Here is a 23728-nt window from a genome sequence, read left to right as displayed (position 1 = left end):
CATTGTTTTCAGTGTAAGTATTTGTTAGAACTAAGGTCATTGACAATGTGAAATAAGCAGTTGCTTGTCATTGGGTAAAATATACATGTATGTTTTAGGAAAAATACAATATTCTTTCTTCAGTAAAAATCCATTTTCACAGAAAATTACATCCTCAAACATCTTTGCAAATATCGTGTGTGTATATGAAAGGAAGGGAGAAGAACAACAGCTGCTTTTATGGTTAAGTCTCAAAGAGTGAAAATGCCAATCTTTTCATCGTGATTTCCTTTTAAATAGATTATTACAGAAAATGATTCCTAGATTCTGACCCGTTCTTACCCTGAAAAAGGCGGGGGCTGCTTCCAGAGCCCTGCCAGCTGGCCCTCTTGTGATCTAGTGAGGAACTGCAACCCACCTTTCTACATGAACGAGGCAGAACACATTCTCTCTTAAGAGTTTCTACTTATCAGTCATAACAGCTGTTTACAATGAATTAAGAGATTGTGGTGGTTTTTGGTTTGTTTTCTGGCATGCACACTTATCTTAAAACCATTTCGTATGTGACATTAGCTTAATGGTTTGCCCTCAAGCCCATCATACAACAAACTAGAAAGTCAATTTCAAACAGCTATTTATATGAAAGTTCTGAATGTACTCAGTAATGTTCAATGAAACCATAGATAAGAGCATAATCCACATTCTAAAAACATTTAATACATTCACATATAGAGTTACACTGAACATTGGTCTGTATAATATACCAAGTGTAATTAAAAGCATTACATACATACATACATATATACACATGCATATATACACACTCATAATGCGCCTGCCCTAACTCAGTATATTGAGTTACCAGTCCAGTTTCATGTCTGCTTTACTCCACACATACTTTCCTCCTCTTTTTAGGAACATCTTCTCATCAAATCCACTGAATTTAATAGCTGCTTCTATGCCAACATCTAGGATAGACCTGGAAGGCTCTTTCCGTCCGTTTCTACAGTTTAGAAAATGCATCTGGAAAATAAATAGATAAGATGTTAGAAAGTCAGTTTCTAAAAGCTTAATTTTTCTCCAGAATTAAACAAGTTGTGCTGCAATCCCACAAAAGCCTTGGTAAGTGTGTGAACGGTTTCACTGTAGTCGTTAGAAGGAAGCTCACAGACACACTGATAAATGTTATCAGGGACAACGCCATACCATAATTCCCAAAGATTAGTGTTTGCTCTTCACAGAATCACAGAATGTTAGGGATTGGGAGGGACCTTGAAAGATCATCTAGTCCAATCCCCCTGCCGGATCAGGAACACCTAGATGAGGTTACACAGGAATGTGTCCAGAGGGGTTTTGAATGTCTCCAGGGAAGGAGATACCACAACCTCCCTGGGCAGCCTGTTCCAGTGCTCTGTCATCCTCACTGAGAAGAAGTTTCTTCTCAAATTTAAGTGGAACCTCTTGTGTTCCAGTTTGTACCCATTACCCCTTGTCCTATCATTGGTTGTCACCGAGAAGAGCCTGGCTCCATCCTTGAAACACTCACCCTTTATATATCTGTAAACATTAATGAGGTCACCTCTCAGTCGCCTCTTCTCCAAACTAAAGAGACCCAGCTCCCTCAGCCTTTCCTCATAAGGGAGATGCTCCACTCCCTTAATCATCTTTGTTGCCCTACGCTGGACTCTCTCCAGCAGTTCCCTGTCTTCAGATACATGTAAACTAAGTAGGCTCTTTGCAACTTAGCTTTCAGGACAAGTTCTCTATTTTTAAGTTAAAGAAAAGCAGCAAAGATGTGCTGCACAGATATACATCTACACTTGAAGATTCAAGATGCGATGATCATGCATGTAACCTGATGGCAACTGCTCCTTAGGTCGTACTTAAAGTTCTCAATATGTTTAATGGGAAAAAATACGTATCTTCCTTGTACTAAATTTTAAAATCGATTTATAGAATGCACTTGGTTTGGTTGTAACTGTTGCAGACATATATTAGCAGAGAAATACCAAGTATCAGACAAAGACTTACGTATTCATCCAGAATGAGGTATGAATCCCTCATCTGTAATAGATTGAAAGAAAAAACCTAAATTAATATACAAACCAAAATTCCATTCTAGTGAAAAACAAAACAACTATTCATTCGAAGCCTGATCCAAATCATTGAAACAGGTATGATCGTCCCACTATTTCAGTGAGCTTGGATCAAATTTGTAGAAATTAATGACAAGATTACTAGCATCACTTAATTCATGAATAAGCCAATAATTCTTTGAATATGATCTCTCAAATGCCTAAATGAAAGGTGGGTAGCCAAGTGGATAAACATGTCCTAAATAATATCCTAATTTTCTATTAACTTCTACATCAGCAGAACTTACACTGTTTTGCATACTAGAATGATTATGTCATTTTCCAAACAAATTACTTCACCATTTAAGCTCAGATGTTTAACTATCACATCAGTAGACAAATGTGTTCTCCTAGGTCCAAGGTAATCTGCCAGTTCAAAAAGCTCTCAGGTCTGCACCAGGAAATAGGCCAATGACTGAAATAAGTCATGTTTGCTCAGCTAACTGGGTATCTCTTGCATGACCACCCCTAAAATTCTCTGAGTACCTGGAGCTTTTTGCTGTGTACAATGGGAAATCTGTTTGATCAATTTGATGCTCATCTTTCACACAGGTTTAACAGAAATCAGAAAGAGTCTTCTAGAACCAAACCTACTAAGGGAAGCATACTCCTTTTTTCTAGGACTTCTTACATGGAAAAAATGTAGAAACTGTCCTGGATTCTCATCTAAACACCTTCACTGATGAGTGCTCTCTCCCACCAAATGACTTAAATATTAGACTGCATTTCTATGTCTTCATACTAGAGGCAGTCCACCCTGCTCACTTGAGCTCTCTATACATCAGAAAATAAACTGTAAATTGAGAGTATTGATCTGTGGAGAGAAAAGGGAAGGTGAAATGGGAAATTTAAGGCATTCTTGAATTTGGTTCAACTTAATTTCTCCTCACTCGGTTCATAAATTTTCTTAACAGTGAGTCTCCTAACTCTCCTCATACCATGTATAGGGTCTGTAGGCATCTTAAAAAAGATCCTGAACTCCACTCTTAGGCATTTTACTGCAGTTAACACAAACTCGATGGAAGCTCATCAAGTTAACTGCTGGGCTTTGCAGTAGTGCAAGAAGTCTTCATGTGAATAAAGAGCCTGAATGTGCAGTCCAAAGGAGTTTGGACAGACAATGTTAAAAATGTGAATTTATTGTGTAAGGGAGTACCTAGTAACATGTGTCAGGCAAAAATACTAGTTTTGTTCCTCAATACCCAATATAATGGTAACTAGGATGATATCTTTACTATATATTCATCAATGACACTTCCATAGTGTAACATCGTGGTGAATCTCTATTAGAAAACTGCACTTGGACTATAAAGTGTTTACATTAACATACAACCTTTTCAGGATCTTGTGCCATAGTGGGGAAGAGCTATTCAGTTACAAAGGGCTTAATTATTTTTTAGAGTTCACCACTCAGCTGTGGAAAACTCCGTTTCTCCAATTTCTTTGCTGATACTTTATAGATCCATCTCCCTGAGCAGAGGCCCCACGATGCTGAGAGAGGACTCCTGCTGATTTCCACAGGATTGGGATCAAAGAGTTTTTGCTCTTCTATTAATAATTTTGTGCTCAATAAAAAGCCTTAAATAAAATTAAAAACCTTGGCTTCCACCATAACTAAACAAGTTGTACTGTACCTCTTTCTAAGCCAGTACTAATAGTCAAAGTGTTAATTGCCATGAAAGCTTCTAATTCTTTTCCATCTTTCCAACTTTATTTCAAAATAAAGTTACAAAAGGTCGGTTTTGATTTTACCTTCTTGTTAGATTCTGGTACCAAACAGGAGACATCTTTGTGGCGATCCAGGAATCGTTCGAAGTCTTCATCACTGATAACAAATTTCTCTGCTTCTCTCAGGGCATCCTCACCACTGTTCTCCCCTTCGATGAGCAGGCATTGGAACACCTGAAAACAGAAGGCATCTTGTTAAGATTTTATGTTTTCACTTGCCTTGAGGCTAAGAGATGGTCACCATGACAAAAACCTTCAGCTGCCTCAGTAGAAACGTCTTTAATTTTTAAATCAGTGGAGCTGCACTGACACAAATTGTGATAAGCGAGTACTATATGAAGGTCAGAGTACAGATTTATTTTTAGCAAATTAACATTACATAGTTCTAAATGTGATTACACAGTCATGGTTCCTGGCCTGGTTTCCGTAGAAATCTTAACTGTTCTGGTCTTAATAAGGGGACAAATAATAAAAAATTAAATAAACTTTTGATTGAACCTCAAATACTATGGCTGTATTAAAAAAGCCAGTAAGTACTATGTACAACACAGACTATCAAGTCAATCTTTATTCTTAAAGATTTTAATCTGATTGGTGACTGTAAGTTGAACTAGCTTCAGATGATCACAGAAAAGCTATGGAAGACTTCTCAGAAACAAAATGTGATAGTTTGTCTACTTAACAGCCACCTTCTAAAGGCAAAGTCCTCAACTACATTCAGAATAGACTGTGAAGGAAAAAAGGTGCCTCTGCCATCAACATGGTCTGTAACCTCAGTAAGAAAGTAAGCCAGGAGGCTTGATAAAATATTAACGTGTATGTCATATTTTCCTTACACTCCTTTAGTAGGACCACTTACAGTGGTTCGGGTTTTTTTCCTGGAAAATCATGTGTGTATACCAATTTCTGTGAAGCAAATATTGATAAATTATTCAACTAGTTCTTCTATATTTATAAGTCATATTATCTCTATTTTCAAACTGATAACATAATGTATTTAATACACTTCTAGCAGAAAATATCATAATATATATACACTAATAATCTAACAGAACATTAATGTCTAATGTACACTTACATATTGCTAAAGATATATTAACTCTAATGTATCATTGTACACTTACTTTTCCTCTTTTTCTCAACACCATGACATGTTTTCAAAAGTTAAAGACCTTCTGTCTTATTTTTAATATAAAAAACTGGATTTACATATGCTGAAATAGTAATCTCCTGTAAATATCACAACAACAACAACAAAAGATTCTAGACATATTGAGCTCTACTTAAGTGCAGAAAGAGACAGAAACTGTCTCAACACCATGTAACACTAGCAAGAAGCCCACTAACACCAGCCCAAGCTGGAGCTGGAGATTTGACTGAGGTCATTAGAGGTTCAGATGACTGCAGGACTTCATCATTACTTTTCCCTGAACAGGAAACCTGTAATACACACTATTTTCTTACCTTCCAGCGCATGGGGTTAAGTGCCTTGATCTGCTCATTCATATCTTCCTCAACATTAAATCTGTTGATCACTGAATTTATTTTGAAAGCAACAGCATACTCTCGGCACCACTGTCTCAGTTTATGTAGATTTTCCACATGGCTCTTCTTTCCTTGACCACGGCCAATTAAAGCGTTGACATCCTCATCAAAACTATCACATGAAATTGCCAGAATGTCTAAATATTCACCTGAAAACAAGTTTTTAAAGTTAAACATGCATTTTGTGTGTGTGTCTCCAGCATTAGGGAGACAGTCTGAGCTATAACTTTATTATACTGTTATACCAAAGAGGCAATAGTACAAACTGCATGTGTTCACAACATAATTAACAGTGTCTCTTTGGTATTTATGTTTGATTTACACTTATGGAAAATGGACTACTAACAAACCATCTCCCACTTGCAGTGGAAACCATCTTTGGTGACGCTGCCCTGAAGAGGCTCCCAAAACCCCCCAGTGCTTGAGTTTTTCCTTACCGTATTTCTTGAACCACTGTTCTCTAATCAGGCTGCCGTTACTAACAATGCTGACACTTGGTAGCTTCAACTCTTGCTTGCAAAACTGGACCAGTTTGCCTACAAATTCGCCTCTGTCCTGAAGAAAGGGTTCTCCTCCTGAGAAGTTTATTTTCTCCATTCCTAGAAGAGGACCAAAGAAAAATGCTGTGACCCTCTGCCTGCCTGTTGTTCGCTCCCTGTCCGTGCCCGACTGAAGCGATATGAAGAGGGAGCCCAGCCATGCAGCTACAGGGAGAACTTCTCCGGCGTCACTTGGTCCTGCTGGGACGTGGCCGCCGCGCATCCCCCCGCCTCAGCTCCCACCAGCAGACCTCCCCGGGCTCACCCGCCTCCTTGAGCATCGCCAGCCCCCTCTTGGCCTCCTCCAGGGGCAGCACGAAGGAGGTTTTGGCCGTGTGGAAGCAGAAGCCGCACTTGTAGTTGCACTGCCGGGTGAAGTGGTAATTGACGCTGGTGGGCGTCGGGGACCAGTCGTCCTGCTCCCGCCGCATGCCCGCCGGAGTGGTGGGCCGGGGGGCCGAGACCCGCCGCCAGCCAGGCAGTGGCAGGGACAGGGACAGGGAGAGGGGCGCCAGGTTCCAGCACAGCGCACCCAGCTGTCCGCACAGCGCGGCCAGCAACGCCCGCGCCAGCGCCAGCGGCAGGCGGCACAGCGCGCCCAGGGACATGGCTCGGCTCGATCCGGTTCGGCTCACTTCGACTGAACTAGACTCGGTTCGACTAGGCTCAACCTGGCTGGGCTCGGTTCGACTAGGCTGGATTCACCCCGGCTCTGCGCGGCTCGATTCGGTTCGCAAGCTGCACCGAAGCGCCCAGCACTCCGCTCTTAAGAGTGCGGCAGTCCACCCTCCCCAACCCCCGCACCGTCCCATTCCGCCCCGCCGGGGCGCGGGGAAGCGCACGGTTTCGTTTTCCTCTCTCGCAGAACAGAAACTTGGCACCGAGTCACGGGCGCTGGTTCACTGTTTTTATTCTCCCGGTCCGCCCCACGCCCCCAACCCCCGACCCGCCTCTCGGCCCTGCAGGGACGTCCCGAAGCCGCCGGCTGCCCGGGGCAAGTTGCAGGTTTGGTTATCTCCAGGTTCGAGCACCTCTAGCATCTGAGGATTCGTGAAGCTGGGGAAAAGCTGAGCTTTTGTAACTCCACTGCAAACTTCTCAGAGACAGCCATGAGCTCCTGTACGTTTGAACAGGTTTACATTGCAGAGCACTCAAAGTTAGGGAGCCTGATGACTTCAGATTCATGAAAAGAAACTACTTGACAGTTATTTAATTATTGGCCTAAATACTGCCTAAAGCACCTCAAGCAAAGCTGGCTATTCATCCTATATTCACCAAGTTTAATATAGGGTTAGTTTTAACAGCAGGAAAAATTGGCAGCTGCCTGAGGTGACACATTGGCGGGGCAGATGGCTGTCCCCTCATGGTAATATCAGGAGAGACTGGGACCAAACTGCCAGTTCCCATATTCCTCAATTCCTTGGTGCCACAAGAGCTATTGCTGGAGAAGAGCAGCTCCATCACAGCACCAGTTGCCATCTGCAGTCCTCCAGTCATGTAGACACATCAAGTAGGTCCTCCACAGTTTTTCAACCTCACACTGCCTTCAGTCAGTCTGTCCTCATTCTGGAATGGACAGTTTAGTGTCATCACTGCTACCAAGGTACAGAGCCATACTCAGATCTCAACAGCTACCAACGGGATGCTGGCTGTCGCAGGCTTAAATTGGAGCTTCACTCACTTCCATTGGCCTGCCAGAATTGCTAATGTAGCAGGACAATCTTGCTCTCACGTTGACTTCTTTGTGGTTTTGTTTTGTTTTTTTCCTTGAAAAGGGGATAGGAGAACTAACTTCATCCTGTTTGCAAATTTTGATGGAAAATAAAACTTACTTGTGAATAAAAAGTCTTTCCTTTATGTTAATTAGTACTGTCATTTGCTAGCCTTAAATCCCATCACCTTTCTTTCCCTTTCCTGGAGATAATTTACTGGCACAATAATGTCTGGATCAGTGAATAACAGAGCTTCAGGTTTTCCCCTTCAGCCAGTATTTATTGTTAACTCTATCAGGTGTTTCTTGCTGGAACAGATTCATGCCAGTCGGGCAGGATGGGAGGCTTCTCGCTGCAGCATGATGGGAATCATCTCTGTTCCCAAGCCTTTCCAAAATTGTGTCAGAACTTGTCAGCAGAGAATTATCCATGTGTCCTTCCAGTTCCTTGAGGTTTACATAAGTTTAAGGATGAAAGTAGGACTTTTCAATAAAGTGTTTGTTGATCACAAACTTGAAAATGGAATTGTGAAAGGAGGAAGGCAAGAAAATTCAAGTTTAGACTGAAAACTGACATTGAAGTTGCTCCTTGGTTGTTGCAGTGTTTCAATTACTTTGGAGAAGTCTGATATGCTCTGTTTCCCCTTTGCTCCGTACATCCCTTCTGCTTCATGTTAGGAGCTCTATCCCATTTCATATCTTCTCTGGCCCCAGTTCAAATTCCTTTCTCAACTCATTCCTGTATTTTGTTCATGTCAAGTTGAGACAATGCAGATATAGGGACCACAGCCTTTCTCCTTCCTTTGAGATGAATACTTGTGGTAAGCACAAGATCTTAAAAACAATCACAACACTTCAAATTGTGCATCTCAATAAATATTTTGTGTTATACCTGATTATGTACATGTGTGTGTACATATATACATACATATATATATATATATATATATATATATATACATGTACATCTGCCACCAAGCTCACAATCTCTGCATATAGGTTTGCATAGACATCTGAGTACAGGTGACAAATTACCATTTAGCTCACCTTGTCTCAGAAACTTCTCCAGCATTGCAGAAGACCCACTGAGGCTGGCACAGTGATCCAGAACAATTGCAGCCTCAGCCCTGAGCTCATTGCCTAGTGCCTCAACTGGATAGGAAAATGATTTTAATTTCCAAAATCAGTAAAAAATACTTGAAGATTACCAAATTCTCTCAACACAAGACTTATATCTGATACACAAACACTCCAAGAGTGTGTCAGAAGAGTGTTGCTAAATGACTCAGTAAACAAAAACATTGCCATTTTTGAACTGATTTTTTTTAAAGAGAAGATCTTTGTTTCAAGGAACAAAACATCCAGAGAACGTAACACTCAAGCTTACTCAAGACTTCCTGTTCTCTGCAGTTTTATCTATGCTTTCTTACAAAATGGCAGTTATAAAAGCTCTACTTTTTGCCTCAACTAAGTATTTTTTCAGATGTTACTCTCTGCATTACTTTAAAGACCCACAAAGTAAACCTAGACTGGGATATGCCCCTACAGATGTACAAGTCCTAGCAGCAACAAGACATTTGTATTTTACTTCCCAAACTCTTCTAGCTCACATGCTTTATGCTGAGACCTACAAAAAGTCACAAATGTTCCTTTTAATATGCTAGCTTTGAATCTACAAGAAATGTTGCAAGCAAGAACTGAAATGAAATTTTCTGTCCTGGAGCCTTCTAGAAGAAATTTGGAAAATATTATGTTCCTTAAAGCAGTACGAGGTCTGATTCCTTCCCTTTCTTTCCTACAGAAGTCATCTTACAGTGGCATGTATTCAGTATTCAAAATGTTTTGGTTCTGCAAATCTGCACCAAAAAACCTTTTAAAGATAATTTTTCAGAAATTATTGAATAATGGTATTAGTGGTGCACTGGATGGTACAGAGTTACACAACTAGCATGGAAGAATCCAACTGGATAAGCATGGATAATGCTGTTGTGCTCCCTAGTTGCTAGGAAAGCAAAACTTTAAAACAGTGATACATTATTCATCTAAATAATGTATTTTTATTTATTTAAATAAAGAGATTGCTTTATCCAGTGTGGCTAGTTAGCAGTTCCAGTCAAATGTTATCTTGCCAGAAAAAGTAGGAAATGGTCCAAGGACAATCAGGTAACTTGCGCAATGGTAGGTGTAGTTCTAAGCATTTGATTTATTACTACTTGCTCCACTCCCAAATGGAAATGATCTTTTCCCCACTGCATCTACAGCACCATAAATGGGATTCTGTCAAGGACCTTGTACTTGCAGTGACTCATCCCTCCTTGGGATGCATGAATCCAGGGGAGGCCACTGAATTTGCCAAATAGAAAGTGAAAACCCACATGCAATCAAGTCATGAGACACATGATATAAATACAGACACAGATTAGGCACATTTGAAAGAGGTCCACCGTGGGTCCTTAACGGCGTGTACATGATCTGCAGCTCAGGAAGTATTTGAACAGATGTCTCCTAGAATCTGGGACAAGATGTTGGGAGAAGGATCCTTCTGTGTCCTTTCCATGCTCTTCTCCAAACATCTGACATGGGCTACTGTCGTGGGCAGAAGAGGAGGGTCTTTTGGCCTGATACTATACTAACTTCTCTATCCTTATGATCTTACCCCCAGACCTTAATCTTTACTGGAGGGCCCTTTACTGGTGTACTTTAAAGTTTATTCTGCATGAAAACAGCTATATTCTGTTTGTGTGCATTTTACATACCTATGTATTTTATGGGCCTTCAATTTAAGTAACTCCTGCCTTGTGTCTCAGACAGCTGTTTATCTGTATTACAGGACTGTGCACTTAGATACATTTTTAAAGTTATAGGTTGTTTAATTTTCATTTTTTTTCCTCTTTTCTATTTGGGATGAATAAAAAAGTTTTTGAATGGTTATACTTCTTGTTTCTGTATTTTTTCTCTATAGCTACATGCAACCACAGTGGGCCCTTAAAGGTGTTTTTCACATAGTTAGCACACTTCCTCTTCAACGTAATTTCATGTTATACAGAAGACAACTTGATAAAGGTCCCTGTGAAGAGACTGAAAAATACTTACTGTAAGTTAATTTCAAAACAGATTCATATTGTCTACACTGATTAAAAATACAAAGACCTGTCTTCGACAGAAAAGGCAACTCTCTTTTCCTGTATTAATATCTTTTCCTGAACTGTTTGTGTGTAATCCAATGGCAAAGACCTAAAATCCTGCAAGAAGATATTTTTAAGTAATTAGCTAGGAGGACAGATATAACACATCCATTATAGTTTATCTCATAAGCATATTATAAACGAGAAATGAAACACCACTGATGTGACTCAGAAAAGCTTGTAAACAAGGTTATATCGAGGCAGTGGGAGGGGAAAAGGAAAAATGAAAGTAAGCTCTTTCCATTTAGTCAGCAGGGAGGGCAAAGGCAACAGTGGCATCAGGAAAACAGAAAAAAACCAGAAGAAGCCAGACAGGTCAGTGAGGAACACAGCTAGCTTTTTAAGCAGTTTGAAGACAAACTTGGCTGCAAGTCAATTGGACCTAAACCAAAATGAGTTAACAGAAACGTGGCAAATAAGCTTCAGTATAGATAAAAGTAGGGCAATGCACATAGAGGAGAATAATCGAAACCTTGTATACCTAATGCTGAGCACAGTAACGGCACTTGCATCTCAGGAAATAGATCTTGGAGTCACTGTTGCTACCCTTCTGAAATCAATGGCTCTGTGGGAGACAGCAGTAAAAAAAAAAGTAAACAAAAAGCTTAGTATCATCCAGAAAGGTATGGAGAACATGGCAGATGGCATTATTTTGCTGCTCTGTGAAACCTCTGTACATGTAGCCATACCTTGACTAGTGGTACAGTTCAGGTCTCCACGTCTAGGCAGGACCTCACAGCATTAAAGAAGTTATCGCTGCATCTAAATTATCATGGGGATGAAGCATCTGCCTTAAAAGAGACAGGAGCTCTCATTCTGGCGTGATAAAGCTGACTGAGCTTTACAAAACCATGGAGGTGATAAATAAACTGAATGTTGAACTGTTACTCACCAAAGTCAGTAATATAATTAGAAGAGGCACTTGTTGAAACAAGCAGTATATGAGTTTAAGACTTATAAAAGGACATTGGTTTTATGCAACAGGTGCATTGCTGTGGAATTTAGGACCATGGGAGTTTGGGGAGATAGACTGTATCACAGAGTCAAAAAGGGATTTAGACAGATGTACGAGCAAGGGTCCATAAATAGGTACTAAAATGAAGAGATGAGGATGTAACATTCCTAATTTGGTGACTGCATGGTGGAGGAGCATGAAGACTAGGAAACTGGATCATGGATAAGCCAGGCTTATACACAGCATGCCATTCTGTCAGACAAAATATTGGGTGAGAAGAGCCTCTAGTTTGACTCCATAGTGCATATTATTAGGTTCTTAAAATCACCCTCTATTGGCTTCTTGTATAATGAGCCATGTTTCACCCTGGTGCTTATGGTATCCATCCCCAGCAGCCATAACCATGTGTTTGAGTGATGTGGAATGATGCAGGAGTTCTTATGTATGAAAAGGTGCACGTTGCCCCTGAAAAAGCTAGTTTTGGTATCTGCTCCTGAGACTGTCCTAAAGAGCCTCCAAAGCTGTGTTCCCAGTTCCCACTGTGGCCCAGTCTTCCACCAGCTTCCTCAGCATGGGCAGATTCCAACTAATATAGCTGCTCTCTAGCTAACCGCTGCTGCCTACCAGCTGCTCCCTCTCCCTGCAGATATGCTAAATGAAATATATTTGTGCAGTATGCTTGAGCTGACCAGAGGAAGACATCAGGTTTCTCAGTGTACTTGCTTGTCAAATGTGTTTTTTTAAGAAGATGCATCAGAAGCTTAACTTTAGATATCTCTGAGTAGCAGTCATCTGATCATAGAAAGGGACAAATAGGATTCTCTAGAGGTGCAAGTTCTTCTACATTTCAAGTTACATATTTAGCAAACTCAAACATTTTGGGCAACATTACTCAAAGCAGCTGACATGAACCTAACTGTTACAGCTATTTGCAGTGTTTCTGGTTCCTGCCTCCGAGCTGATGAAAGCTGAAATTGGCCATCACAAAGTTATGAAAACACTGCAGGTTTGCAAAATGTCTGTTTTACTTCCAAAATTATTTGACTCCACTCATCTTGTTATCAAGTCACTGAGTAACAGACTAGTGGGGTTAAGTTACCAATATGCCCTCGGAGCTCAGTGCTACTTGAACACTGCAACACAGCAAACCAGTTCAGTTTCGTTTACAACTTGCTTGTCTCTTTGGGCCAGTCTGCAGCAGCAAAGTGCATTTGCACGTTTTTTTTTTGGAGACCTGCCAGGATCCAACCACAGGAGTCCGTGGGAACGTGACCCTTTTTTTGCGGAGGGGAACGGGAGAATAGAAAGGGAGCAGACAGAGCCGATCCCGAGTCCAAGACCTTATTTTTCACTTTCACTTTCTAGACGGTCCATGCGCAGGTCCATTTCCCGCAGGAACCAAGCCCGTTCACTTCAGTGCCACTAAAGTGGGAGGGAGAAGGCAGAAAACCCTCCCCCGAGCAGCAGCCCTTCCCTGACGGCCAGGCGCTTTCCCGGCCGGCCGGGCAGGTTTCGTTTCCCGCTGGCCACGCCGCTGCCCGCCCCTCCGCGCTGCAACCGGCCCGGCTCTCGGCAGCGATGCTGCGGCGCTGCTCCTCGGGGCCGCCGGGTCCCCAGACCCTCCGCTGCCCCCCGGGGCCGCAGGGTCCCCCGCCCCTCCGCCGCGCCCTACCGCCCGCCGCCCCCGCCGTCTGCGACCGCCTGCGGGAGGTGAGCGGCCGGGGAGCTGTGGGGTGCGGGCTCTGGCTCCTCCAGCTGCGCAGGGCGGTGCGATGCGCAGGCAGCCGGTGCGGCAGGCGGGTGTGAAGGGTGACTGACATCTGTCCTTGCAGTGCGCGGCGCGGATCCCGGAGGCCAGGGCAGTACTCGACCTGCTGGAGGACTGTCCTGAGCACCAGAAGAAGGGAGGTTTTCCCGTCGTAGTTTTTGAAGGGCTGGATGCCACAGGTAAGAGCAATGTGTGGCTGAAGAACCACAGATGAGAAATTGTTGGAAAGAGCGACTGCTATGGCTTTCAGCCAGGTGTAAGGCTTAAAAGTACAAAAAATCCTGGAAACCTGCGAAAGATTTGAAAGAATTAGTAATTATAAATAGCAGTCTGTCTTCTTTTGCTTGTAAAAGATCAAATGATCTATGCTAATTTTCATTCGGTGGATGAATTCCTTATCCATGTAGATTAAAGAATAAAAAGAGTGGAATACTGCAAATTAAATTTCTTGTGCAGATGATGAAACGTAGTTTTACTGGAGAGTTTTCAAATAAATCAACTAAAATAATGGTAGTCTGGGGAAATGACAGCAGTTTGTCTCAGAGAGAAATATTAGTTGCCTGTGAATAACTTTGTTTTCTGTATTTTCTGTTAAAGAGAACTTAAAATGTCTTCTAAAAAGAAAGTATTGGGTGACAACATAGCAACATCCACATGAATTGTGACCTAGAAAAGTATTCAAAATGGATATATAGAGAAACAAACATGCATTTAATGCATTTGAAAGAGTGGAGACAAAGCTGGCAAGAGGGAGGGGTGGAAGCCCCTGAGAATACAAAGTAATAATTCCTCAAACCAGACTCGTAATCCTTTTTCACTGAAAACCTTATCTTAATATACTCAAGTTAGATAGTCAGGTGTCAGAACATGTGCTCCAAGTGAACAGATAAGAGCATTTTTCAGTTTTTAAAACCCAGTTGAATCTGGTATGTGGTATAACACTTTTCCTTCTGTAAATGAAATGCAGGCAAAACCACTATAACCCAGGCTGTCAAGGACACCCTGAATGCCATTCTGCTAAGGTCTCCACCACCTTGCATCAGCCAGTGGAGGACAATATTTGATGATCAGCCAGCACCAATAAAAAGAGCATTTTATGCTGCGGGCAACTACATTCTTGCTTCAGAAATAGCAGAAGCATCCACTCGGGCACCTGTGATCATAGACAGGTTTGTATATTTAAGAAGTCCTCTTATATCAGTGCCATCAAACAGTTGTTCAGTGTTACAAGCAGAAGTTGTCAATTATAGTCTCTGTTTTGTTTGTTTGTTTGTTTTGGTGTTTGTTTTGTTTATTCTGGTTTTTATATACTTTTTTTTTTTTTTTAATGATACTTCACTGGTAGTCAGATCAATATTAAATCTAAAGAATAATACTTGTGGTAACAGTCAGGTGGGGGACTTCTGTCGGTGTAACACTCGTAACTGGCCTTAGCATACGTTATATATCTAGTTAGGAATAGTGGAGGCATGGACTTTACAGCCTGAGCCAAAGCGGGGCTCCGTGACAAACCTGAGGAGAATGAGGGCTGCTGATCAGCATAGGATCTGAGATGCAGGTGAATTAGAATGATCGAATTTTAGGTAGATATACCCTTTGAGGAGGTAAAGCCAGGAATATACTTCCCACTTTTGCATTTATTTTTATTTTTATTTTTATTTTTTTTAATGTTATTTCTTGTTTTCATTAACTGCATAGGCAGTTTTCAGTATTACTATTAATTAAGAGAGTCGAGATGCACTTTGAAACTCCTGACCTGTTCCAGTAGAGGTACGGTAACCATCCCCTTACAACACGCATATACAAAAACTTGGATATGTTTGACTGACATTTTTAACCAGCCACAAAACCACTGAAACATATAAAATACAGTGGGTCATAGTGGTGGGAATGTTAAATGCAAGTGAAATGCATAACCGTTAATAAAGTCTGTCTTCGGTCGCATGTGGTTGGAGGCTTCATGTTCTCTACCAAATCTGCTGCATGAAGTAGGATGGCAACCACAAAAAAGAGAGTAGTGGATTTTGACTTGTAATGTATTTCTTCTTCTGACTTCTCATTGTATGAGAAGACTTTTTTTTGATAGGAGTATCTGGAAAACTCTTTGCCTAATGTGTCGCTTCTGCCGTATGTTTTAATTTACAGTTCACAGTAATTCTGAATATTGCATTGAATGTTATTGCTCTGTTAAGAAATAATGGATGGCACAGAATTGTTCTTTACATTTCCATTCAAAATCAGTGTCACCTATATCGTCATTATTGCACTTACCATTATATTGACACCCATCTCCTATATTACTGAAAAATTAGTGTCCTCATAAAAATTTCCTTTTCCATTCTGTACTTTCCTGAAAGATACTGGCACAGTACAGCTGCCTACACAATTGCCACTGAAGTAAGTGGGAAAGTGCAGGATCTTCCACCAGCTCATGATGAGGTGTACCAGTGGCCTGAGGATCTGCTTAAACCTGACCTTGTTCTTCTCCTGACTGTTGATCCTGAGGAACGAGTCCGTAGACTTCAGTGTCGAGGGCTGGAGAAAACAAAGGAGGAAGCTGAGCTGGAAGCTAACAGCTTGTTTCGCCAAAGGTACACTTTAATGGGAAATAAGAGGATGGAGGCAAACTTGGCACCTGTGGGATCAGTACCAAAATGTCCCATTCGCATTACTGGAACAAGAATTTCCTATGTTTGAGCTTTTGGGTTGGGCTTTTTTTTGGTCAGGATTCATGGCTGACAAGGAGCGTAAATTCTGTCACTTCTGACTGAAATTGTTTGAAAGCTGCAGGTGAAGAACTTCCTTCTTCTGTATTTTGCTACTTGCTGCCGTTACTGTAGCACCTTTCTTATTGAGGTCACGAAGGAGAGAGACCTATATGTTCCAGAAATGTGAAACAAGAGGTTAATGTACATAGTTTCCCCAGAAAAGTCTGGAATTGAACTCCAGATTAAGCGAATAAAATTTAGATCTCCTCTTGTAGATATCTTTAGTTGTGCTGAATGTCTTGGACCTCAATATAGTCAATACACTCAATGGAGCCTTCAAAGCAATTCAGCTCACCACCTGCCTTGATCTCAGTGGAAATATCTAGGACCATTTGATAAGATCTGAGACATCTGCATGAGGTTGGCAGAGGTGGTACAGAACCTGTGGACCTTTTCTGGACCAGCAACTGGAAGCTAAACGAGATAGTCCAGAACATCTCAAGCAGTACTAGGCACATTTGTTTAGACAACTGAATTGCACCTTAGGTATCCTACTTCAGTTGCTGTCTAGACCCCACCAAATGTAGTGATTAGATCATCATTGTCTACAGTGGAAACGTAAAGACCTAGTGCTCATGTAGATACCTCGGTATAGACGCCTGAATGTCGGTGTTCTTATTTGTAAATTGCAAAGCGGAAATCTGGTCATGACATACCTTAAAAATACCTTAAAAATGCTTAATTCTGACAGAAGCTCTGTGAGGAGACATGGTTCATATAGTCGAACCTGCAGATGGATGGGTGAGCGAAGGGAACATGCTGTCATTTTATAATCTTTCATGCTTTAATTCTGTTACTTCTTATTCCCATCAGAAAGCCTTTGGTTATTTTTACTTGTTAATTATGCCCACCTGGATGCGAGAACATTCTGAACCTTGCTTTATTAATCTCACAATTTGTGGCCTCAATGTTTGGCATTATTAACTCTTGTGGGAACAGAGAAAATTATATTTGCATTCTCATCCACATCCTCGTGGACTAAATGTGGGAGAGTTCTGCATTATGAGAAGGCTTATAGTCTTAAGCAAGGGGGTTTTCATCCTGGTGTTCATCCAGTTAGCAAAGCTGACCAGAACAAAGTGCTGAATGATGTGTCAACTCTGCAATCCAGTGACTCAAAGCTGAGATCAGTTGGTGGGCACACTTACACAATGCATTGCCATACAGTTCGGAGACACCTTAGTGGGCTCTGAATAAATTAACTCAGGTGTTACAAGGCAGCTGTCCAATGTATCGCATGCTAAGCTGTACATAAAGAAATACCTCAATGCCATGCCATGTGAATATGGATAGAGCTCTGGGAATCAGTGTCAAGGAAACTACGTGCTTCGAGGTTCATATTATAATAGCTACTAATGGCTTATTGCTTTTTGCAGTAGATTTTATTCTTAGCTTCATATCAGATTTTTTTTTCCTTTGTCTCTGTGAACACTTTCTCCCGAGACTGATGGATAATGCCATTTCATATCCCTTCAATTTCTAGTTTCATTTGTTTTATATTTAAATAGAGTTGAAGAGTCGTACAGAAGGATGGTGAATCCTGCGTGCCAAGAGGTTGATGCCAGCCCCTCCAAGGAAGAGGTTCTCAAGACAGTGCTACAACTAATTAAAAAACACTGTGCTTTGTGAAAGTAACTTCTGTGTAATAGCACTTGAAAGACTTTTTAGTGCACTTACAAGATATTTTTTGTTGCCCCTCTGGTTTTGGTACCTGAAAATGCACTGTGATGTGTTTTACCTCACAGAAGGATCTTCTCTTTCTTCTGTTGACAGTAATCTGTGCAGGTCATCTGTTTCACCATTGCCTACCATACTTCTCTGTATAAGGCAAAATAATACTCATGTCATTCAGCATTCTTAGCAAAGCCACAAGCATACTGCAGTCATGGGCGAGGTACCCCAGAGTACTCTCTGACATGGTGACATTTCAAGAAACTGTCATGTTGCACCTTCATCACCAGGAGAACCTGCTCCCACATCTGTTGTTCACCAGAATTCACTGGACTGTGAGAACAGCAGGATGTGCGGTTTCAGCTAAGTAGCCTTGGACAGGTTATACGGAAGTATGTTTTTTATGAGTGTAAGGAGTGATAGGCCAGGCCGGTGAGAATGATACCTCAGGCTGGAAAGCTGCCCCCATATGTATGATGTGGGAATGTTGGGCCTGGGCATGTGAGTGAGAGGGTCAGAACGTTGCCCACAAGATATGCATGGAAACGTGACTGAAAACAGTCACGAGTGTGGTGTGTTTGGAATAACAATTATTGAAGAAACATCCTGTCTAACCTCTTAGTCTAGGTCCAGATCTGTAAGGCTATAAATTGAGAACTGCTCTGCTCAGCTCTGCCTGGCTCTGCTCTCGCTGCTAACAAGAACTTTTTGTGTGTGTGTGTCTCTGTCTGTGTCTGTATGAATCATTCCTTATTGCTGCACTGGACTGCAGCTAGAGCATTAGTGCCCAAGGAGAGGCTGAAATGTCATCCAGCAGTAAAACAATAAAATGGTCATGATATTGAGGAACAGAGAATCCAGTGGCCTAGTGTTGTTTACTGGAGTAGAGGATGAGCAGCTGCTGCTGTGATGGGCATCCTGCAAAACACGTGTTGTAAATGAGGGCCAGTGAGCATCTAGGCCTCTACGGAATAAAGTCCAAGCCTATCAACATATGCAAATGTGTACCAGTTCATTTTAGAGGAAAACAGGAGAATGCTGACATCTTAGAAACAGAGACCTGAGAAGAACCTGAAATTAAAAACATTTGATAAATAATTGGCAAAATATTTTTCTATGAAACATTTTCTATATGCTATTAATAGCATTGTTAATGTGAATGTATGTTCTTTTGAGGGATGTGAAATGGAAAAAATGCAGAGAATCTGAACAATGGAAATTATTGTACCTTTTCACTTCACCTTTTCTGTCTCATCTGGGTTTTTGCACATATTGAATGTGAAAGCAGGCTACCATCTCTATTGTTACTCCTAAGTGTAAAACTAAACATATGGATAAGCCTTTGTGGGGTCAGAAATGACCTGCAGATCCAGAAAGAATGTAACTAAAATGTAAATATGATTTCAAATACTACTTTTGCTTACTTTCCTGTGTTAAATGAATGAAATTATGAATGAATCTGTAAATAAAAATGTATTCGCTACTGCAGTTCCTATATGTAGTCTGTATATGTATTACACATATGAAGTATATACTTATAGTCCTTGGTTTTGTGGTGTTTTTGTTGTTGTTGTTGTTTTTGTTGTTTTTGTTTGCTTTGTGTGTGTTTTTTTGTTTGGTTGGTTTGGTTTTGTTTTTAACCCAAAGCTGCTTAGACAGAACAGCAAAGCAAGGATGACCAAACCCTCATGTCCCTTTCTCATGTATTTGTTAGAATTAGAGTTCTGCAAGAAGTTGTGTTTCACATGGAAGATGTTAATGTGCATAATCATTCAGATATTTCCCTTTTCCGTGGCATTTCTGCGACATTTTTGTCCACGGTGTCTGAAATGCCTGCATTATTACTTTAATTTACATTTATAGCAAATGCAGGGGTTTCTCCCTGGCTGCTGAAATGCAGGCAGGTCTGGGTGAGGAGCAGCAGAAGGACAGGAACGCTGACCATCGCACACCCAGCAAGAGCATCACCCACTTTGTGTGATAAATTGCTTTGCTGGGCACACTGATGGCCACAAGAGGTCAGGATTTCTGTTTCAGCACTTGAAAGACCTCAAACTCCAAACAATTCCGCACAGATGCACAAACAGGCTATGCCTTGGTAGATAAAACTGTTTTTCTACAGCTTTGGAGTGTGGTCGTTGTGTAAGATCAGGAGGTAAGGCCGTGACACAGTGCTGGCCTGTGGCCACCAGCCTCTGCTACCCAGTCCTGAGCACAGTCAGCCCCTGGAGCATCCTTCCTTACCTGTAGTCATCCCACCTTGGAGGCCAGATGTTTGCTTAGCAGAGGCAAAGGCTGCTCCCTCTCAGTCATCCTCAGGGCAGAGGACATGCCAAAGCATGTTTCTTTTGTTACTACCCAAGTAAATTTAAGAATTTGCCTATTTACTGATTTACTGGTACAGACCTAGCTTTGGGATGTGATCCTGCAAAGCTACTGGTACTACAGTCCTCAGAGCATCTGGGAGGTTGGTTTAGTAAGTCACAGACACAGAAACTTAATATCAAGCTTCTTAATAATTCTATTAAAGTCAGTTAATCCAGTCCTTACTGAACAATAAGCATTGTTTGTGGAGTTTGGGTGTTTCCTGAAGTACAAAACAATACTTTCATCTGCCTGAATTAAATTGTTTGTACTTTTTAGTTATTTTTGAAAATTCTTCAAGAGTTTAAATAAAAATGTTACAAGATATTTATTTGATTTTATTTTAATTATTGTATTTTATTCTTACCATAGTATTTTAAGCACCTTTTTTTCTCCTTTTTTGAAAATCTCGTTTGCTGCCATATTTTTTTGTTCTAGAGGGAATAGATACTCACATAAAATGGTATTCAATTGCCTAAACATAGACATCCACAGCCAGTTAGTCTCCCTAAGGTATCTGAGATGTCTGCATGGGGCTGCCAGATATGACACGAGACATTTGGTTGAGCTGTTGATCTGCAGAGTGGCAGCTGGAGGCCTGCAGGGGTTCCATATGGTGCCTAAAGTGGCACTATTCCCCCATGTAAGCAGTGAGAGAGTTAGAAAGCAGTAGTGCAGCCTCTTTGGGCTCTGCCTATATTAGCAGGGGGCCTGAACAAGTGAGGCAGATCTGTAGCACTGAGGAGCTGGTGCAGAGGACCCTATGTGTGCCCTACATGTATTTCGGAGATTTATTTCAGACCATGTCTAATCTGGTTGCATGGGCTGGTCTCTCCATAGTGCAGTAAGTGTGCACACCAGATTTTTTTATTTAGCTTTGTCTGGATGGAGTCCAGTACACAGACGCCAGGACTGTTCAGTGATGAAAAGCAAAGGCTGGTGAGGAGGGGTGCTCAGGAGGAATGATTTGAAAGCCCGTATCTGATACCAGCTGAAATGTTAATTTGGATATATTATTTAGTTGTAATGTAGAAGAAACATTAATTTCTTGGAAAGGTTTCCTTGTAGCCAAAACAGACTTTAGGTCTGGTTTCCTCAGTGTCCTGGTTGAGGACTAACCTGGAAGACATTGCAACTCCTTTTGGTCCATGATCCCAGGTTTCTCGCAGGGGGTAACCATAGGATGGAAGCAGGGAGGAGCAGATTTTAGTGCATACTTGGCTCCATCCTGGCATTGCAGGGGGTGTAACTGTGGTGGTCACCCACCGTTGGGAGTAATAAGTGCTGCCGTCAGCCTGAGAGGTGAGGAAACAACTTGTAAACAAATACCAAACTTCAGCAATGAAATATAATGGTGTTCAGCCATTTCCATCCCATTCCTGAAATGGCTGGTGTTCAGCTATTCCCCTCCCAAAAATAAAAGTTTGCAAGACAAAGACTAATTCTGCAAAGTCAGATGCTAGAAGGTGACATGAAGGCTCTTTCAGAAGACACAAAATATCTATCTCCATTACAGATTCAGTTCCATAGTAATGATATTTACCATTATTTTCCATAGAGATAGCAAGTGACATTATATACAAACTGTTGTTTTATCAAGTAGGAATTCAGTGTGCTGAGTGCTTGGAACTAATACATGATAGGGAGGCCAGATCTTCTCCAGATTTTCTTCACTGTTCTGTATTTTGTGTCTTTTCCCCTTAGGATTACCACCTTCTAGAAATTTGCCTAAAAATGTGCATGCTACATCCACTATAAATTCCTGACAATTTCAGAGGCAGGAGAATCAGGACACTCCATGGGACTTTGATGGAAGGACAAATGTGTCTCTTCAAGCCCGGGATAAACACAGTTCCCGAAGAGTTTTTATTTATTTTTATTTTCCTTTTTTTTTTTTTTTTTGGCATAAGGAATGAATAATTGCTAGTTGTCTGTTAAAATTCATTACCTTTTTTCAGTCCCAGTTCCCCTATTTTCTTAATTTGAATATTTGAAGAAACACATAAGACCGAATTGTTGCTGCAGGGGGCTGCACTGACTTTGATCTTTTAAATGGAAAGCTGTGTTCAATAAAATTAAATCATCTATTTTGTAAAGACAAAGATCATCAGCCTCTGGCTTAATTTAACTAGACAGATGTAGGGTTTATGTAAATATGCAGTCAGTGTAATGTGAAATGAAAGCTAGAATACGCTGCCATTACTGTAAAAATGCATTTTGTGTTACCAGCTGATCAGTCATGACCTTTTATTCAGCCACAGAGACAGTGCATATCATGTACTCCAAAGTAGGGGAAATATGCCAAAATATGCTCTGTCCACATACTCATTGCTTATGAAAAGAGCCAGCCAGATAAAGCTCCATTTTAAGCATGAGGCAGGAACAGAATGAGCTCCAGTGGGGTAATTTACCTTTTCTGCTGCTCTCCCCCTCCCTGAGCCAGCTGTACAGTGCAAGGTTAGTGCTGTCTGCCTATTTGCTTGAGCTTTTGGATTTCTTTAGTGAAAGATGCTGTAATCAAGCAGGCACACCTTTTCTTGAGAGGACAGAAGACAGAACATCTGAAGAGGATCCAGACCACCTCCCACAGCTGTAAGTCTTCTGGGCTGGTGACTCTGAGGCTTTTGTTAGTGATAGAAAAACTCCTGTAGAGGATCATTTGCAAATAAGTTTTCCTTGACTCTAGTGGTATCAGTCAGACTTGCATGAGATTGAAGCGGTGAAGATGCAACATGCTAATGAGTCTCAGTGTACTGACACACAGAATATACTGTGCTGCTGCTGTCTCTGGAATCTAGTCTGTATCCAGCTGCATGTACTCCTTGTTCCCAGCCTGTAAGCTTTCAGGGTGAATGCTCCAGTCCACGACTGCAGCTCCCAAGAACTTCCCTTTCCTTCCTGCATTCCAAAGTGCTGGCAACACAAGCTTCAGACAGCCCTGATACCCATCTTTTCCTCAGGAAAAAGAAATCCTCAAATATCTTAAGAGTACTTTCAGTTTTCACTCCAAAATAGGATGCAGTGCTTCCGAGTCAGGTTGTCAGAAATGTCTCTGTGCTAATATTTCAATTTGACCTTTCTCACTCTACAATATTTTACTGCAGCTGATTGCCTGAGTGTCTGTTATCAAATGAGCTATATAGACATTCCTTAATAATGTAGTTCATGCATTATTTTTGTGTATTATGTATCTGTATTGCCCGAACAATATGGGATTTGCTCTGCTTTTCCATTTTCCACAGGAGATGTGTTTGATAAATGGAATACAGGCTATTTTAGTGAAGGGAAAGCATAGTTAGCTTTTATTTAGCAGTTCCCAGTTTCTGAACTGCTGTTTGGTTTAACTGGGGCATTTGGGATCAGAAGCCTTTGACTGTGTC

The 23728-nt window shown here is 41.2% G+C and overlaps 2 protein-coding genes across 2 annotated transcripts; one reads left to right on the top strand and one right to left on the bottom strand.

Annotated features, from left to right (window-relative positions):
• Positions 1-810: 810 nt before the first annotated feature.
• On the bottom strand, positions 811-6544 carry RSAD2 (radical S-adenosyl methionine domain containing 2). The gene is made up of 6 exons (XM_065835702.2): positions 6192-6544; positions 5825-5986; positions 5307-5536; positions 3867-4016; positions 2011-2043; positions 811-1002 (listed from the first exon to the last, which is right to left on the bottom strand). The coding sequence occupies exons 1-6, from the start codon at positions 6532-6534 to the stop codon at positions 838-840; spliced, it is 1083 nt and encodes a 360-aa protein (XP_065691774.2). The 5' UTR covers positions 6535-6544; the 3' UTR covers positions 811-837.
• CMPK2 (cytidine/uridine monophosphate kinase 2) lies at positions 6533-19472 on the top strand. Its single transcript, XM_065834058.2, has 6 exons — positions 6533-6931; positions 13143-13487; positions 13610-13724; positions 14513-14714; positions 15903-16136; positions 17822-19472. The coding sequence occupies exons 1-6, from the start codon at positions 6533-6535 to the stop codon at positions 17940-17942; spliced, it is 1416 nt and encodes a 471-aa protein (XP_065690130.1). The 3' UTR covers positions 17943-19472.
• Positions 19473-23728: the final 4256 nt, after the last annotated feature.

The sequence above is a fragment of the Patagioenas fasciata genome, chromosome 3, assembly GCF_037038585.1.
Source record: "Patagioenas fasciata isolate bPatFas1 chromosome 3, bPatFas1.hap1, whole genome shotgun sequence".
Classification (NCBI taxonomy): Eukaryota; Metazoa; Chordata; class Aves; order Columbiformes; family Columbidae; genus Patagioenas; species Patagioenas fasciata.
Note: the sequence above shows the minus strand (reverse complement) of the source record. Positions and strands in the feature narration are given on the sequence as shown.